The 19,104-nt window shown below is 41.7% G+C and overlaps 1 protein-coding gene across 1 annotated transcript in view; it reads left to right on the top strand.

The window, feature by feature from the left end:
* The window catches only part of imp3 (IMP U3 small nucleolar ribonucleoprotein 3), a 260,300-nt gene extending 258,645 nt beyond the window's left edge, over positions 1–1,655 (top strand). The window contains exon 7 of the mRNA XM_060829655.1: positions 522–1,655. Within this exon, the coding sequence (XP_060685638.1) occupies positions 522–548 (27 nt within the window). The 3' untranslated portion in view covers positions 549–1,655. The remainder of the gene's footprint in view (positions 1–521) is intronic.
* Positions 1,656–19,104: the final 17,449 nt, after the last annotated feature.

The following is a 19,104-nucleotide window of genomic DNA, read 5'->3' as shown; positions in this document are numbered from 1 at the left end:
GTAACAACATTAACTTCACTTAAAACAGTAGTTAATGGATGTTTTGGATTTCTGAGGCCATGGTAGTAGTATATAAACACTACTACTTTCTGTAATAAAACCAGGGCTAAAAGCAGATGGAGGTAAAAATAGAAAGGTTGACCCTTGGAAATTTAATTTATACAGCATTTAACCAATATAAACATACTGACGACATCTAGAAAGGTGTTAACTGATTACTGAGCAAAATCAAGACTTAAGGAATGATGAAAGAGATTTTTAAGGAGGAGCAAGGAGTGGTGGCAGGTTAATATTCTAGGAAGATGGTGTTTAGTTTTCTGCTTCTGGTGAAGGGATGTACCAAAAGCATTAGACTCCTCTTGTGTATTTCTGATATCTTCACTTTTTTTATATGATGGAATCAAAAATGTTATATATGCTTTTGATTAAAACCGGAATATCTTTGAAATGTACTTTTGTTGATTGATATATTAATTTGGAAGGTGTGCATTAATTTTACTTTTTGTCTTATTCCTCCTCAGAGAGATGACTTTGACCTGGTTGTCTAGTTCCATTCCTGTGTGCTGCCCTGTGCATTACTTGGTTTAACTAAAGTGAATATCATCTTTGGTGTCCCATACTGACTGCAATCCCCATTGGTGAAGCATCTGATATGATGGCTCAAGGCTATATGATGGAACAACAGATTTATGAAATTCTCAGTGGTTAAAATCAGAGACCAAGGAACGTCCATTTTCTCTGCACACTCATACTTTTGATGTTGCAATATAAACTCTAAGATGTTCAAATTTTTTCAGTATGGTTGACTGTCACTAATTAGTTACAATAATTTATTTTCCCAGTGTTGGCATAGTTCATCTGAAAACAGATTTTGATGATCCGTTGAATGGATCCGAATAAGTGTCCCAACCTTATCATTAGCTACAGTATTATCTTTGTTTTGCTAGTTTATTGGGAAAGTTTCTGTGAACCGTTCCTTCAAGTGCACCATAATGTGCACACTGAACTAATGCTGTCTAACTGGTAGCATGTATGTTGTGTCAGTGCAGTCCAATCATTAATCTGATGGTCCTGAATATATTCTGAAGTACAAGCCCACAAGGAAAGTGTGCTCTGTAGTTATCTTCCTGATGAGTTCAAGTACACACGCATTCAAGAAATGAATATCAACAGTTCTGCTTTATGTGACTGGTTGGTAATTGTGCACTGGCCTCAAATACAATCAGCTGATGAACAGCATTGTTGCTCCACATCCAAATCCAGCCTGAACCCCATTGCCAGCCTGCCAGCAACCCACATACATGCACACACCTTATCTGTGATCCTAAGAAGACTGGCAAAATATTCCAGTCCCAAAATTTGAATCAAAATCAAAAGATTCTTTTTCAGCAGAGAAGATTATGTTTGCTTTCAGCATCAGAAGGCTGATTATGTATTGAGGGGGACTGAAACATCAACGGATTCCAAATGTTGATACTGCTGAATAGATGTGCTAATTAATGTACAAACTAGTATCACTTCTTCGTTTTTGAGACTGATATTTCAGCTTCACAAGTATTTGTTATTCTCTGCATAGAAAAGGGTCACAGCGTCTTCTGATGGTGTTTTTCAATTTTTCAAAGCATTTCAACAAATAAATTTTTACTCTTCATGTATTCCCTTTGCATTATGGTTTTCTTTTGTGAACAAAGGATCCTTTTGTAGTAAAGGCGGATTTCAGGGATATGCAGGGATGTATGGCTTTCCGTGTGGATTGCAATGTTCCTTTTTTAAGTTACAATAGTGTGGAATAAAATAGAGCATTTGTAGGATGCTGGTTTCAACTATTAGAGGAAACATTTCTGTTTGCTGACCGCTAAAGCTCCTGCAGAAATGTATCAAATTGAAATAGACTCAGAAAATGATGGAACATTAGGTTGACCAGATGGCAGTTTCAAATCATCACTCAGCTAAGTTAACCAGCTCATTGAAACTTTGCGTTTAGGTTGTCTGGAGGAAACATTGACAATCATTTACTTCAGGGAGAGAAAGGCAACTTTTAAAACACTGTTCATGGTAATCTTCAGTGCGCTGTGCATATGGAAGGGTCAAGCCACAAGAGTTGCTATCTATAATTAAAAGAAACAGTGAAAAGAAACTGCCGTTTTTTTTTGCGAGGCTGGAATTAACCTTTGACGTGGCTCTATAAACTTCAAACACATTGCAGGAGCTTAATTTCTGGAAGAAATAGTTTAATTCAATGCAGAGGTTTGCTTTTATACATGTGTATACATACATATATTTTTCCAATAATTTGACTTTGCTGTACTTTATTTCTCCAATTCATGTTTGACCTTAACTTGAACCACTGTCTGAATACTTTCAATTGCTGATGAATTGAATAGGATGAAAATGAAGATGAGGTAAATTAGAAAGTGCTGATTGGTCAAGGCCAAGCTAGGCTTTCAGAACTCCAAAGATTGTTAACGCTCGCTTCTTGCAACAAAATGATCTATTCCAAATTTTGAAATAAACAACTGCTTGAAGTTAATTACATTTTAAATTAAAAATAGAAATTGCTTGTAGATTTGCAGTTTATTTAGAAGATCATGCATTAACAACGTGTTTTCAGTTTTCAAATTTTAGGAAATATGTTGTTTCCTATTTATTTATTGCACATGGGGATGGGATAGCATGGCAGTGATGTCACTGGCTCTGGTAAACCAGAGTTCCAGGCTAATACTCCTGGCACTTGGGTACAAATCACACCACATCAGATGGTAAAATTTGAAAAAGTAAAAATTTGGGATAAAAAGTAAGCCTAATGGCGATATGAAACTGCTGTCAATTGTCATAACAATTATCCAATTCGCTAGTGTCTTTGAGGGAAGGAAATCTGCTGTCCTTATCTGGTCTGTCCTGCGTGTGACTTGAGGCCCACAGCAACATGGTTGATACTTGGATGCACAAGAAATGCTGGTTGAACCATCGATACCCATCCATATAAAAACAAATGTGAAAATTTGCAGCCAAAGAAAGGCTGTCAATGATTTGTGTATTTACCTTTACAAATCTTTGAAGAGGTAACAAGTAGGTTAGACCAGGAAAACCCAGTGGATGTTATCTATCTAGCCTTCCAAGAGGCCTTTGATAAGGTGCCCTACGGGAGGCTGCTGAGTAAGGTAAGGGCCCATGGTGTTAAAGGTGAGCTACTTGCATGGATTGGGGATTGGCTGTCTGAAAAAAGGCAGACAATTGGGTTAAAAGGTTCTTTTTTGGAATGACAGCTAGCAACAAATGAAATCCCTCAGCTGTTCACATAATGATCTGCATGGAAGGACTGGGGCCATTCTGGTGAAGTTCGCCGATGATATGAAGTTAGGTGGACAGGCAGGTAGTACTGAGGAAGTCAGGAGTCTGCAGAAAGATTTAGACAGTTTAGGAGAATGGTCCAGGAAAATGGCAGATGAAATTCAACATGAGCAAGTGCGAGGTCTTGCACTTTGGAAAAAAGAATACAGGCATGGACTATTTTCAAAGTACAAAGGGATCTGGGAGTGCTAGTCCAGGATTCTTTAAAGGTTAACTTGCAGATTGAGTCCATGATTAAGAAAGCAAATGTAACGTTGTCACTTATCTCAAGAGGGTTGGAATATAAAAGTAGTGATGTGCTTCTGAGACTTTATAAAGTTCTAGTTAGGCCCTATTTAGAATACTGTGTCCAACTTTGGGGCCCATACCTCAGGAAGGATATACCAGCACTGGAGCGTGTCCAGCGGAGATTCACACGGATGATCCCTGGACTGGTAGGCCTAACATACGAATACCGGCTGATTGTATTCATTAGAGTTTAGAAGGTTGAAGGCAGATCTAATAAAAAGTTACAATGCATGGCTTAGAAAAGGTGGATGCTGGGAATTTGTTTCCTTTAGATGGGGAGACTTGGACCCGTGGGCACAGCCTTAAAATTAGAGGGGGTCAATTTAGAACAGAAATGAGGAAACATTTCTTCAGCCAAAGAATGGTGGGCCTGTGGAATTCAATGAGAACATGAGGACTGCAGATGCTGGAGATCAGAGCTGAAAATGTGTTACTGGAAAAGTGCAGATCAGGCAGCATCCAAGGAACAGGGGAATCGACATTTCGGGCATGAGCCCTTCTTCAGGAGTGAGGAAAGTGTGTCCAGCAGGCTAAGATAAAAGGTAGGGAGGAGGGTATTGGGGGAGGGGCGTTGGAAATGTGATAGTTGGAAGGAGATCAAGGTGAGGGTGATAGGCCGGAGTGGGGGTGGGGGCGGAGAGGTCAGGAAGAAGATTGCAGGTTAGAAAGGCAGTGCTGAGTTTGAGGGATTTGACTGAGACCAAGTGGGGGAGGGGAAATGAAACTTGAGAAATCTGAGTTCATCCCTTGTGGTTGGAGGGTTCCTAGGCGGCAGATAAGGCGCTCTTCCTCTAGCCGTCGTGTTGCTATGGTCTGGCGATGGAGGAGCCCAAGGACCGGCATGTCCTTGGAGTGGGAGGGGGAGTTGAAGTTTGAGCCACAGCTGCCTCTATATTGGGGATACAGGCCGCCTACTTGTGGAACGTTTCAGAGAACACCTCTGGGACACCTGGACCACCCAACCCAACCACCTCGTGGCTCCTTGGATGCTGCCTGACCTGCCGCGCTTTTCCAGCAACACATTTTCAGCTGTGAAATTCAATGCCACTAAGTGCAGGGATTAAGGGCTGCGGGGAGAGTGTGGGTAAGTGGCATTGAAATGCCCATCAGCCATGATTAAATGGCAGCGTGAACTTGATGGGCCAAATGGCCTTGCTTCCACTCCTATGTCTTATGGTCAAAATCTTCAACCTGAAAATTCCACTGAACTTTGAAGACTGAGGAAAACTGTCTATGTCCAAGATATGAACTGTTAGCATCCATGGAGTTATAGGCATTTATAACCAACCTGTTCAAAGATGTTAGGGCACATCTCTGGAGTAAGTTGGGCTGGGCCAAAGGTAAGGACACTACAACCACACCACAAAACTCCTATGTCGATCACAGCAGGACCCACGGAGCTATCTCATGGCCTGAATTCCTAGTTTAATTAGTAGAAAATTAAATTGATAGTTATTATTGTTATATCTTTAATATGTTTTAATTTTTTTTGAAAGCAATAATTATCCCAATATTGTAATCAGAGTTGTTTTTGTAATATTAGCCCAGGTATTCTGGACACGCAGTTCCCTTTTGAATCTGAAGGTTGTAGATTCAAACTCCACTCAGACTTGTATATATAATCTGGGATGACACCTCAGTGTGCAGTACTGAGAGTATGCAGTCCTCCCTTTAGATAGGATTCTAAACCAAGGCTCCATCTGTCCACTCTGGTGGTTAAAAACATTTCTAGTCCTTTTTTTTCCCTCAGAGAACCAGTGGAGCTTTCCTGTCTTCCTGGCCTATATTTATCCGTAAGCAGATACCATTAAAACAGTTCAGCTGCCTATTCATTTTATTGCTGTTTGTCGGATTTTGCTCGCTGCCATGTTTTCAATGTTACAGTAGTGACAGCCCTCAAAAGTGTTCATTGCCTGTGAAGCAGTTTAGAAGTATTTTGAGGTCATTGAAGGTACTTATACAATATTTATCAACTTTGAAACCAAGAATTAGTCTACCAAGCTAGGTGAGCCCTGATTTCAATGCATCAAGCATTTGGAGGGAGGATGAGCAATATGTAGGTAACAAGAGAATTGCAAAGAATGCCTGTGGTGAAACATCCATTCGAGGAGTGTGATAGGTTGTTACACGATTCTTTCTAGATAAGGGAGCAGTATTAAAGCCATGGGTGTTGTTGGGCTTCAGAGAATGTTGAGGAGAAACACAAAGCCCGATAGAGAATTGAGTGAGACAGTTGATTAAGATTGATATTTAAATGCACACTAACAGATAAAGTTATGCTATGATATGGGTAAACCCTCCTGCTTAATTTAAACCAGCAACACAGAAAAGGTTTATCCCATGCAGTAATCTGTGAAAATTCGAGAGGCCAAAAATTATTTAAAGTAAAAATTATTTATTTCTTGAAGTATAACAGAGAATAATTAACTAAAAACTATCTTTTACTTTCTTTTCATAATACTAGTCCGATAAAACTCCCAAATAAGATTTACTGAAAAATTCAAATTTCAAAACCAGCTGGCTATGGAATCTTCACTTTATCTTCCTCTGTAGATTTGTTCTCCAGGTCAGTGTTGATGTTTTTTCTCTGTGCAAACCTCCTCCTCTAGACAGGTACCCCTCAGAGAGTTCTGACCACCAGCCGACATCTGTTGATCTTTTGGCAGTTCTCCTCTCAACTGTTCAATTTTTCCCAGTCTTATACACCCAAAACATCAGATTGTGTCATTTGCTTTTAATATTGTCAATATTTAAAGTGTTGTATACCTAAGCTATCCATAACCATCTTAAAAACCCAGCAGTAAAGTTTGACCCTTGGTCCGACTGAATCTCTCTGGGTAGCCCATACTGTGTGAAGAAAGCTACTAACTCCTGTACTACCCTTTTTGCCTTGATACTCCATGATGAAATTACCTCAGGAAATCTGGTAGACACATCCATTATGGTAAGTACTGGTTTCCAATTTTAGTTTTCAGAAGGGGACCTACACAATCAATTATAACCCACGTGAAAGGTTCTTCAAATGTGGGAATTGGTAACAAAAGTGCTGGCTTTATTATCGCCTGTGGCTTACCTACCATTTGGCATGTAAAACATGTAAGGCAAGAGTTAGCCACATCCTTGTGCATTCCAGGGCAATGAAAATGTTTTTGTACCTTATCCTGAGTTTTTCATACCCCTGGGTGACCTCCTACAGGTAATTCATGTGCTACCATATCACCTCCTGTCAGTATGCTATCGGCAACATAATCTGGTGCACTTCGGCCCATTTCTCCTCTGCACTAACCTGCCATGGTCTCCATTTCTGGCTTAGGAATTTATCTTTAAGATAATAGCCCTCCGGAATATTCTCTGCCACCTTTTCGGAGTGTGCACCCACGTGTATATCTTTTATCATCTTGTCTTGTTGCAAGCCTCTTAGCTTTTCAGGACTAAACACTTCTGTCTGACCCTCTGCCTGGTCAGGTTTTTCCTGCACCATTATGTCAAAGAGAGTACCCGCTAACTGAACCTCAACTCCATCTTTTTCTTCACTTTTCGCTTCGTGCTGTGACTTCTGATAGTGGGATCTGGTTACTATACAGTCTGGGAAAATACCAGGATATTTCTGTTTTAATTCCTCCATTTCCTGGTCTTCTTTGGGCTTCTCCACAACAAAGGGTGTCATTCCCACTTTGGACCCTGCCAAATCATTCCCAAGAACAAACTGAATTCCTGGAACTGACAGTCTGTCAATCACTCCCACTGTAACTTCCCCAGTCTTGAGTTAGCACTCCAACTAGATCTTACATAGGGGAATGCTACATTTCTGTCCATCTATCCCACAAATTACCACACTCTCGGGTAACAGATCAGAAAGAGTGCATATTCACTCATCCCTTGCTATCAGTGACTGGTTAGATCCTGTATCTCTCAAACTTATAATTTCTTGTCCTTCTCCTCCTGTTCTTTCTGAGTAAACTTTACACACAGAGTAAATTCTTTGTGGAGATCAGGTACTAACTCCATACCCAGCCCCTGCCTAAGCTGTGTATTCTCCTGCAGCACGTCGGCTCTTCTTGGGGTCACCCTTCCTACCTTCACAAATGCCACTGGCTTAGCCTCTTCCACCACATCTTTTCCCACAATGCCTTTCTTTAACGACCAGCAGTGTGACTTTACCACAGTGGAAACACCTAAGGCCTTTCGCCTCCTTTCCACACTCTTAGGCTTCTTTTTTATCCTGTGGTAAATTCTTACCAGTGTTCTCTACTCTTGGTTTCAGAGTGTAGGATCTAACCTTCTTCCAACTTCTATTCCTCACAGGACGAAATTCTGGTCAGAAGCTTGTCTAATGCACCAGCATGTACTCACCTGCTAGTTCTGCTGCCCTTCTCACTTACTGAATTTTCTGTTCCTCCACATGAATTCTTACCATCTCTGGAAGTGAGTTTTTAAACTCGTCTAGTAGAATGATCTCTCGTAGATCCTCAAAGATCCTATCTATTTTCAAAGCACCCACCCATCGATCAAAATGACTATGTTTAATTCTTTCGCATTCAATATAAGCCTGACCTGGTTACTTCTTTATGTTTCTGAACCACTGTCTATATGCTTCTGGTACTAATTCATAAGCCCTTAAATCGTATGTTTAACCTCTTCATAATCTCTTGGCCCCTCACCTGGCAGCGTGGCAAATACCTGGACTGGCTCTGCCTACCATTTAGTCTGAACTAGCATCACGCATAAATTCTCGGACCATTCCATCTGCCTAGCCAATTTTTCAAATGAAATAAAGAAGGCTTCAATAGCTTCCTCATCAAAATGTGGCAGAGTTTTGAGATTTATATATAAGACAGAGGAGTGGAAGTAAGGCCATTCGGCCCATCGAGTCCACACCGCCATTCAATCATGGCTGATGGGCATTTCAACTCCACTTACCAGCGTTCTCCCCGTAGCCCTTAATTCCTTGAGACAACAAGAATCTATCAATCTCTGCCTTGAAGACATTTAGCGTCCCGGCCTCCACTGTACTCCGCAGCAATGAATTCCACAGGCCCACCACTCTCTGGCTGAAGAAATGTCTCCGCATTTCTGTTCTGAATTGACCCCCTCTAATTCTAAGGCTGTGTCCACGGGTCCTAGTCTCCTCGCCTAATGGAAACAATTTCCTAGCGTCCACCCTTTCCAAGCCATGTATTATCTTGTACATCTCTATTAAGTCTCCCCTTAATCTTCTAAATTCCAATGAATACAATCCCAGGATCCTCAGCTGTTCCTCATATGTTAGACCTACCATTCCAGGGATCATCTGTGCGAATCTCCGCTGGACACGTTCCAGTGCCAGTATGTCCTTCCTGAGGTGTGGGGACCAAAACTGGACACAGTACTCCAAATGGGGCCTAACCAGAGCTTTATGAAGTCTCAGTAGCACATCTCTGCTTTTATATTCCAACCCTCTTGAGATAAGTGACAACATTGCATTCGCTTTCTTAATCACGGACTCAACCTGCATGTTTAACTTTAGAGAATCCTCGACTAGCACTCCCAGATCCCTTTGTACTTTGGCTTTATGAATTTTCTCACCATTTAGAAAGTAGTCTATGCTTTTATTCTTTTTGCCAAAGTGCAAGACCTCGCATATATCACTACCTTCTCTTTTAATCTCCATCCTGTTAAGTTGACGTTGCTAAGTTGCAATTTCTCAAATTCAAATTCGCTTTTTTTTTGTCTCTCCTTTTTTTTTCTCTATCTTTACTCAGGTAAGAGCCTTCTCTCTTTTTCCTCTCTCTCTTCTCTCTCCTCTTTCTCCCTCTGCTCTCTCTTTCTTTTTTAACTTCTAACTCCATTTTCCTCAAATGTAATTGAAGTTTTTTTAATCTCTACTGCACTTGTCTATATCTCTGATACACGAAGTGTCTGAGTAATTCCCTTACAACTTCAGCTTTACTTTTGTCCTTGGTTAAACCCAAATCTAATTTATTTGTTAATTCTAAAAGTATGGCCTTTTTTCTTTCCTTCTAAACTTTCTTGGCAAATTTGAGAATCATCTTCAAATCCCAGAACCTCTTTAGCAATTTTGAGAGCCATTTCTCTCAATTTAATTTAATCAATCACAAGTCACCAAAGTTAAACAAATTGTCACACCGGCATTTTATTTAAGGATCTAAGGGCGGCACGGTGGCACAGTGGTTAGCACTGCTGCCTCACAGCGCCTGTAGACCTGGGTTCAATTCCCGACTCAGGCGACTGACTGTGTGGAGTTTGCACGTTCTCCCCGTGTCTGCGTGGGTTTCCTCCGGGTGCTCCGGTTTCCTCCCACAGTCCAAAGATGTGCGGGTCAGGTGAATTGGCCAAGCTAAATTGCCCGTAGTGTTAGGTAAGGGGTAAATGTAGGGGTATGGGTGGGTTGCGCTTCGGCGGGTCGGTGTGGACTTGTTGGGCCGAAGGGCCTGTTTCCACACTGTAAGTCTAATCTAGGACACTACCCAGCAAGTGTTTAAATCTGCTGGGATTTTTTGTAACCCAAATCTGTCTAAACCAGTTCAAATCCCGAGCCCCCAAACTGTTATAACATGGGTAAACCCTTCTTCTTAATTTAAATCAGGAACATAGAAAAGATTTATCCCATGCAGTAATCTGTGAAAATTTGAGAGGCCAAGTGCTATTTAAAGTAAAAATTAGCAACTTTATTTCTTAAAGTATAACAGAGAATAATTAACTAACAACTATTTATAACTCCTTCCTCTAACCTATCTTTTACTTACCCTTCTATAGTACTAATCCAATAAAACCCCCGATTAAGATTTACTGAACAATTTAAATTTCAAAACCAGCCAGCTGTTGAATCTTCTCTTTGTATCTTCCTCTGTAGATTTTCTCTCCAGCTTGATATTGATGTTTTCCTCTGTGCAACTCCTTCTCTCGACAGTGCCTCTCAGAGAGTTCTGACTAGCAGCCTACATCTGTTGGTCTTTTGGCAGTTCTCCCTCAACTGTACAATTTTTCCTGGTCTTATATCCCCAAAGCATTGGATTGTGTTATTGGCTTTTAATATTGTCAATATACTAAATTCAAACTTGATTGAAGTTGCGTATTTTTTTGGGGTATAATTCAAACTGATTGGCCTAATTCAAATTTATTTTTGTCTCCAGGCAACCAGCTACACTAGCTGCTGGACCAAAAGGTTACATTGTATCTTGTTCAGAACACTTGGTGCTATATGAGGTAGTTGTGCTAGCTTTTAACTTTCTTAAAGGTACAGTACGCCCACATCTTCATAATACTGAGCACTTATTCTAAGCATGATAGGAAATGTAGCTAATATTGTAGGCAGGATGAGATATATGGTTAATCCTGTGGGAACCTTGCTAAGAGTGGAAGTTGTTAAAATTTAAAGATTGTCAAAGAAATGAATAAAAGCCTTAAATTAATAGGAAAGCTGACAAGTGGGAGATGAAGAGTGACAGTGATAATGCTTCATTGGGATAATGGGAACATGAAAGGGGCAATTGTATGACTGATATAGCTTTGTTTATTAGGAAGGGTATATGATATTAATGCTAACATTAGGTTGACATACTTTTACAAGGAAGGCAACGTTGTGTTCTGTAGTCACATTGGAACATAGGGCTGTTTTCTCAGAGAGAGAGAGAGAGAGAGATGGTGGTGGTTTAACCTAAGAGTCACTACACCTTAGTCAAGAGGAGTGCACTTCAGAAGTCAGTGCTGGCATCACTCTGCAAAGCAAACCAGTCATCTAGCCGAGTGAGCTAATGAATCCCAGAAAGGAAGGAGTTGGGAAGTGCAACTCCAATGGAATTCTCCAGCTCACAAAATGTGCAGCCAAACTGTTGGGTGATACACACACTGTTTCACCGAAATGGCAAGTTCTTGGAGGCATGCACAATCAGAGTTCTGACACATGATCAACTAAGTCGTCATTCGATCCCAAGACCAAAGAATGTCATCATTACCAAAATGATGGACAGTACAGACAACTGGACTAACTATGGACTGATCCACTTCTCGATGTCCATTAAAAGCCACCAGAACAGCTGAAGACAAATATACGGTTCAGAAAAAAGCTCAATGCGAGCAGCTTCAAGAGCCAGGCAGACTAGTGAACGTGAAACCTCCTAAATGGACAGTTATACTGGCTAGTGAGTTGGTGCTGACAATGATTTGTGGGGAGACCTTAGTGGACTTCCACCATATGTGAATCCAAGTGTATGCTTGTATAAAGCTTTCAATAACTGTACAACAATTCAAAAGTGGTTGTTTTAAAATCACCAGAATGTTCAAAATGTAGAACTTGGAAACAAAGAACAAAGAAAATTTACAGCCCAGGAACAGACCCTTTGGCCCTCCAAGCCTGAGCCAATCCAAATCCACTGTCTAAACCTATCGCCCAATTCCTAAGCATGTGTATCCCTCTGCTCCCCACCTACTCATGCGTCTGTCCAGACATACCTTAAATGAATCCACCGTGCCCGTCTCTACTACCTCTGCTGGCAATGCATTCCAGGCACCTATCACCCTCTGTGTAAAGTACTTGCTGCGTGTATCCCCCTGAAACTTTTCACCTCTCATCTTGAATGCTTGACATCTTGTTTTTGAATCCCTCACTCTGGGAAAAAGCTTAACTCTATCCACCCTGTCTATACCCTTCATGATTTTGTAGACCTCAATCAGCTGCCCCCTCAATCTTTTTTTCTAATGAAAACAATCCTAACCTACTCAACCTCTCTTCATAGCTAGCACCTTCCATACCAGGCAACATCCTTGTAAACCTTCTCTGCACCCTCTCCAAAGCGTCTACATCCTTTTGGTAATATGGCAACAAGAACTGTACACAGTATTCTAAATGCAGCCGAACCAATGTTTTGTACAATTTTAACATGACCTGCCAGCTCTTATATTCAATAACTCATCCGCTGAAGGCAAGCATACCATATGCCTTTTTGACCACTCTATCCACTTGTGCAGCAACTGTCAGGGTATAATGGACCTGAACTCCCAGATCTCTCTACCCATCAACTTTTCCCAAGGTTCTTCCATTTACAGTATAGTTCACTCTAGAATTAGACTTCCCAAGATGCATCACCTCACATTTACCTGGATTGAACTCCACCTACCACATCTCCACCCAACTCTCCAGTCTATCTATATTCTCCTGTATTCTTTGACAGTCCCCTATGCTTTCTGCTACTCCACCAATCTTCATGTCATCTGCAAACTTACTGATCAGACCAACAGTGCCCTCTTCCAGATCATTTATGTATATCACAAACAACAGTGGTCCCAATACTAACCTCTGTGGAACACCACTGGTCACCTTTTTCCATTTCAAGAAACTCCCTTCAACTACTACTCTCTGTCTCCTGTTGGTCAACCAGTTCTTTATCCACCTAGCTAGAACGCCCTGCACACCATGTGACTTCACTTTCTCCATTAGTTTACCATGGGGAGCCTTACTGAAGTCCATGCATATGACACCTCCAACCCTTCTTTCATCTATCAACTTGGTCACTTGCTCAAATAACTCTATTAAGTTGGTAAGGCACAATCTCCCCTACTCAAAACCATGTTCCCTATCACTGATAAGCCCATTCTTTTCCAAATAAAAAAATTTTTATCCCTCAGTACATTCTCCAGCAACTTTCCCACCTCTGAAGTCAGGCTCACTGGTGTGTAGTTACCGGGGGTATCCTACTACCCTTCTTATACAAGGGTCAACATGAGCAACCCTCCAATCCTTCGGCACTTCACTGTTTAAGGATGCTACAAAGATATATGTCAGGGCCCCAGCTATTTCCTCTCTCACCTCCCTCAGCAACCTGGGATAGATCCCATCCGGTCCTGGGGATTTGTCCATCTTAATATCCTTTAGCCTACCCAACACACCTTCCCTCCTTATGTCAACGTGATCCAGACTAATCAAACTTCTATCTCTAATCTCAACATTCATCATGTCTCTCTCCTCAGTGAACATTGATGCGAAGTAGTCATTGAGAATCTCACCCATTTTCTCAGGTTTGACACACAACTTTCCTTCCTTATCCTTTAGTAGACCAACCCTTTCTCTAGTTACCCTCTTGCTGCTTATATATGAATAAAAGGACTTGAGATTCTCCTTAATTCTGCTCACTAAAGTTATTTCATGACCCCTTTTAGTCAGCTTTATTCCTCATTTAAGGTTGGTCCTACTCTGATATTCCTGCAAGGCCTGTTCTGTTCTTAGCTGCCTGGACCTTATGTATGCTTCCCTGTTCCTCTTAGCTAGTTGCACGGTTTCTCCTGTCATCCACAGTTCACTAATCTTGCCTTTCCTATCCCTTGTTTTCAAAGGGACATGCCTATCCTGCCCTATCTTCAAACTATCTTTGAAAGCCTCCCACATATCAAATATGGACTTTCTTTCAAAAAGCTGTGTCCAATGGACCTTTCCCAGCTCCAGCCTAATTTTGATATAATTGGCCTTGGCCCAATTTAGTTCTCTTCCCTTAGGACCACTCTCATCTTTGTCTACGAGTTTTCTAAAACTTACAGAATTATGGTCACTATTTCCAAAGAAATCCCCCACTGCAAGTTCTACCACCTGGCCTGGCTCATTCCCCAGCACCAGGTCCAATATGGCTCCTTCCTTCATCGGACTATTGACCTACTGCTCTAGAAAACTTTCCTGGTCGCTCCTTACATATTCTGCCCCACTCAGACCTCTGATACTAAATGTATCCCAGTCAATGCTGGGAAAATTAAAACCTCCCATCACCACCACCCTGTTGCCTCCACATCTTTCCATACTCTGTTTACCTATTTGTTCTTCTACTTCGCGGTCATTGTTGGGAGGCCTGTAATACATCCCCAACAATGTAACTACACCCTTCTTATTTTTCAGCTCTAGCCATAATGCCACACTGCTCAAGCCCTCAATAGTGTCTTCCTTTAGCACAACCGTGATATCATCCCTGACCAGCAATGCAACTCCTCCCCCCCTTTTACATCCCTCCCTGTCCTGTCCGAAGCGTTTATATTCTGGAACATTTAGTTGCCAATCATGCCCTTCCTACAACCAAGTCTCTGTGACTGCAATAATGTCATACTCCCAGGTACCAATCCAAGCCCTACCCACTATATTCCTTGCATTAAAGTATATGCACTTCAGGCTGCCAGTTCTTTTGCGTTCATCTGCTCTTGCATACTCTTCCCCTTGGTAATGCTATCTTCATGGTCTTTACAGTCTCTAGTCTCCACCTCACTGTCTACTTGTCTTCTCTTCTGGTTCCCAGCCCCTGCCACAATAGTTTAAACCTCCCCAACAGCAGTAGTAAAAACTCCCCCAAGGACATTAGTTCCAGTCTGGTTCAAGTGTAGACCATCCAATTTGTAATAGTCCCACCTTCCCCAGAACTAGTCTCAATGTCCCACAAATCTGAGCACCTCCCTCCTACACCATCCCTCAAGCCACATGTACATCCTGCCTATTCTTTCACTTCTACCCTGGCTAGCATGTGGCACTGTAGCAATCCCGAGATCACTCTCTTTGATGTCCTCCTCTTTAACTTCTCTCCTAGCTCCCCAAATTGTGCTTTCAGGACCTCATCTCATTTTTTACTTATATCGTTGGTGCCTATATGCACCATGACAGCTGGATGTTCACCCTCCCCTTTCAGAATGCTAAACATCCGATTGGTGACATCCCTGACCCGAGCACCTGGGAGGCAACATACCATCTGGGAGTCTCATTTTCGGCCACAAAACCGCCTATCTACTCGCCTTACAATAGAATCCCCTAGGACTATTGCCTTACGAGTCTTTTTCCTGTCCTCTGAACAGCAGTGCCCACCACGGTACCATGACCTTGGCAACTGCTGCCCTCCCCTGGTGAGACATCTCCCCCAACAATGGTATGCCTGTTTTGGAGGGAGATGACCGCAGGGGACACCTGCACTGCCTTCCTACTCCTTCTCTGCCTTTTGGTCACCTATTCACTGTCTCCCTCAGCAATTTTAATCTGCAGCATCACCAATTCACTAAACGTGCTACCCACGACCTCCTCAGCATCGCGGATGCTCCATAGTGAATCCATCCGCAGTTCCAGAGCTGTCATGTGGTCAAACAAGAGCTGCAGCTGGACACGCTTCTTGCAAGTGTGAGAGGGACGTCGGCCACGTCCCTGAGCTCCTACATCAAGCAAGAGGCACATGCCATAGGTCTGAGGTCCCCTGCCATGGTAAGCCTTAGCTTTATATCAATGAACTAAACTCACACCAAAACGGGAACAGACTATTCAGATTTTACAGTCTGCTCCATTGTTCAATAAAGTCATGGTTCGATCATGGTCTCAGGTCTGCTTTACTGTCCACTCCCAATTATCCCTGATTCACTTGTCTATCAGTATCTGACTCAACCTCAAGTAAATTCAATGACCTTGACTCCATGGCTTTCTGAGGAAGTGAATCCCACAGACTAAAAACCTAGTTTCCATCTTAAAAGGGAGAACTTTTATTTATAAACTGTGTGTCTTGTTCTAGTCTCCCCACAAGAGGGCATCCTTCTGGAATCCACCCTATCTAGTCCCCTTTGGATCTTGTGCATTTCCATAAGAACACAACCTGTTCAACCTCTATAGCCCTTCATCCCAGGAATGAGTGGAGTTGACCTTCCCTGAACTGCTTTTAGCACAATACTGTTCCTTTTCAAATAAGGAGACCAAAATTATGCATAGTACTCCAGACGTGGTCTCATCGAGGTCCTCTGTAACTACAGTAAAACATTCCTACTTCCACATTCCATTCTCCCTGCATTAAATTACAGCATTACCTTTGCCTTCCAAATCACTTAAAGTGCCCAACACACTAAGCTTTTGTGATTCCTATAGTAAGACATCCAGGTCTCTCTACTTCAAATTTTGTAATTTCTGACTATTTAAGTCGTATATTATTTTTCTATTCTTCCTGTTAGAGTGTACAAATTCAGATATTTCTACGTTGTAAAAATGCTCCATCTGACAAACTTCTTCCCACTCACTCAGCCTCTCTCTTATCCTTTTTAGAGTGTTTGCCTCCATTTTTGTTCTTCATTTGATGCCATCAGCAAATTTAGCGACTGTACATTCAACCTCTTCGTCCAAATCATTTATATAGATGATAAATAAATGGTCATTCAGCTGTTGCGCTGTCAGAGTAAGACAGTATGAAGAGAATTGGCATGGAAATCACAATCCTTTTTTGCAGCAGTCGCTGTGTCCATTCTACGATTTAAATGCCCAGTTGCATAACCAACCCACATTGACATCTGCTGTGAAGAAATAGATAAGGAAGATGAATGGTTGGGGTGGGGTTTGGTTAGTGGGTTAGGTTTCCAGGTGAGTAGGGTATCAGGGTGCTAGGTAAGTGATGGAGTGCTTAGGGTAGGTGGGTGTGGGGAAGTGGGTAATGTAGGGACCTCTGACAGGGAATGTCAGGCTAACAACAGGGGTATAGGTCGAGGCTGACCAGGCCAGTGGCCAGGAGGTATCAAGCCTGGGAAGTTGAGCTGGGGGCAGATCCCGGTCTGGGAGTGTGGGGCCATCAGAGTGGTTAGGCATGGAACTGTGTCCTGTGTCCTAGTGCGTTCTGGTTGGGATGGTTGTCAGAGATTCTGGGGGATGTAGTTGGGATAAGGTGGGATGTGTGGTGAACAGTTAATCTGGCATTCAATTTAATAGTTAGGAGTGAGACGAGGTTTCTTTGATTCTCCAACATTTTCTAAATAATTAGGGACCCTTAAAAATTCTCCAATTTTAACACCTTGAACACCCTTCAGAGTGTTCCAGATGCGGGTGATTTGCCTATCAGAATTATTAATTTCCTGGGAAATTTGCAGGAATCTGTTGCATCTGGGATTCCACATGATCTCAATATGCCATTCCTTCCTATATTGCTCCAGTGATTCTCTGGCTATTGGAATATCTGGGCCATTAGTTCAGAATTGAAAGAACCATCTTAAACAAACAGCAAAATTATTGATTTATTATAAAAAAGATTCATTGCGCAGAGATTCAAAGCTAACTAAAACCATTTCAAATATGGTAATATACATATTTATTCTTTTAAACAATACAATAAAGATGCGCACACACACACACACACGCCTGTTAAAATGAAGAAAATTTCTCTGCATAGATACTTTGGAAAAGAAACAGTTTGGCTAAATATCTTTTAATTCTCAGAAAATAAAAGAATGAAGTTGAAAATATTCCAGATGGTTTTGTCCTTGCCCTTGTAGACTGGTGTCACGAGATGCATGGAATTTGCAGAAATAATACATTCACATGTCAAAAGGAAGTCTTACAGAAACCACTCGGGTAAAATAGTTGTTTTAGTTTTATTTTTAAGACCTTTTGCATGAGATCCCAGAGAGGGTTTGTCAGAAAGGTGACAAATAATAAGTTGGGGTCTTACCTTTCCACAGCTTATATCCCAACTGAACTCCAAAACAATATCAGATAATAACAGCTCCTCAGAGTCTTAACATTTAGACATGTGAATTCTGGTAATTCTAAATAGTTTCACAGTCTATCAACCTTGATGGCTCACTTATCTTAAGGCATTTTAGATTAGATTTCCTACAGTGTGAAAACAGGCCAATTCATCTAACCTGCGCGTTTTTGGACTGTGGGAGGAAACCAGAGCAAGCCCACGCAGACACAGGGAGAATGTGCAAACTCCACACGGACAGTTGCCTGAGGCTGGAATCAATCCCGGGTCCCTGGTGCTGTGAGGCAGCAGTGCTAACCACTGAGCCATCGTGCCACTGTGTGCCTTCCAAGAAAAAAAGTATCCTTTCAGTGACCATTTAAACGTCTCCAGTCCAGGTACCTCCTCAGTGCCTCAAATGAAGTAATTCTCACCATCCTTGAGACAGGGGTCCTTAAAAATATCAATAATGCAAACGTCTTTGTAACACTGTCACTGAATTAAGATCCTAGAGCTCTTTCGCTGAGAGGACTATGGGTGCATCCAACTCAGACTGGAAGTTCAAGAAGGCAACTCCCCTCCATCTTCTAAAGAACAATTAAGGATGACCCACAAAACTGAGACCATACCAGCAACATCCCTATCCCATGAGAGAATAAAGCAAAATTCTCACATAAAGCATAGAGCCTTGGGATTAGGTTTGACAAAAGTCTCTGAAACTCTACCATAGCAAAAAGCTTCGGTCTTCCAGAGTTGAGATGTAAATTAGCTGCAAAGGGAAAATAATTAATTATTCCCTTCACCCAAAGGCCTGATTCTTTGCAGGTCTTGGTCCTGTGTTACACAAACAGGCGACTAGAAATTTATTTGAAAGGACATTTGGGCAGCTCTGGTAAAGTCATGGAGTTTAGTTGAAAGGGCAAATAACTTGACAAAGGGGGAAATAAACATTTAATTTTTCTCCACATTTATGAAGGAATTTAGAGCTTCAGTGAAAGACCTCACAGCGCCAGAGACCCGGGTT

This window comes from Hemiscyllium ocellatum, chromosome 9 (genome assembly GCF_020745735.1).
Source record: "Hemiscyllium ocellatum isolate sHemOce1 chromosome 9, sHemOce1.pat.X.cur, whole genome shotgun sequence".
NCBI lineage: Eukaryota > Metazoa > Chordata > Chondrichthyes > Orectolobiformes > Hemiscylliidae > Hemiscyllium > Hemiscyllium ocellatum.
Note: the sequence above shows the minus strand (reverse complement) of the source record. Positions and strands in the feature narration are given on the sequence as shown.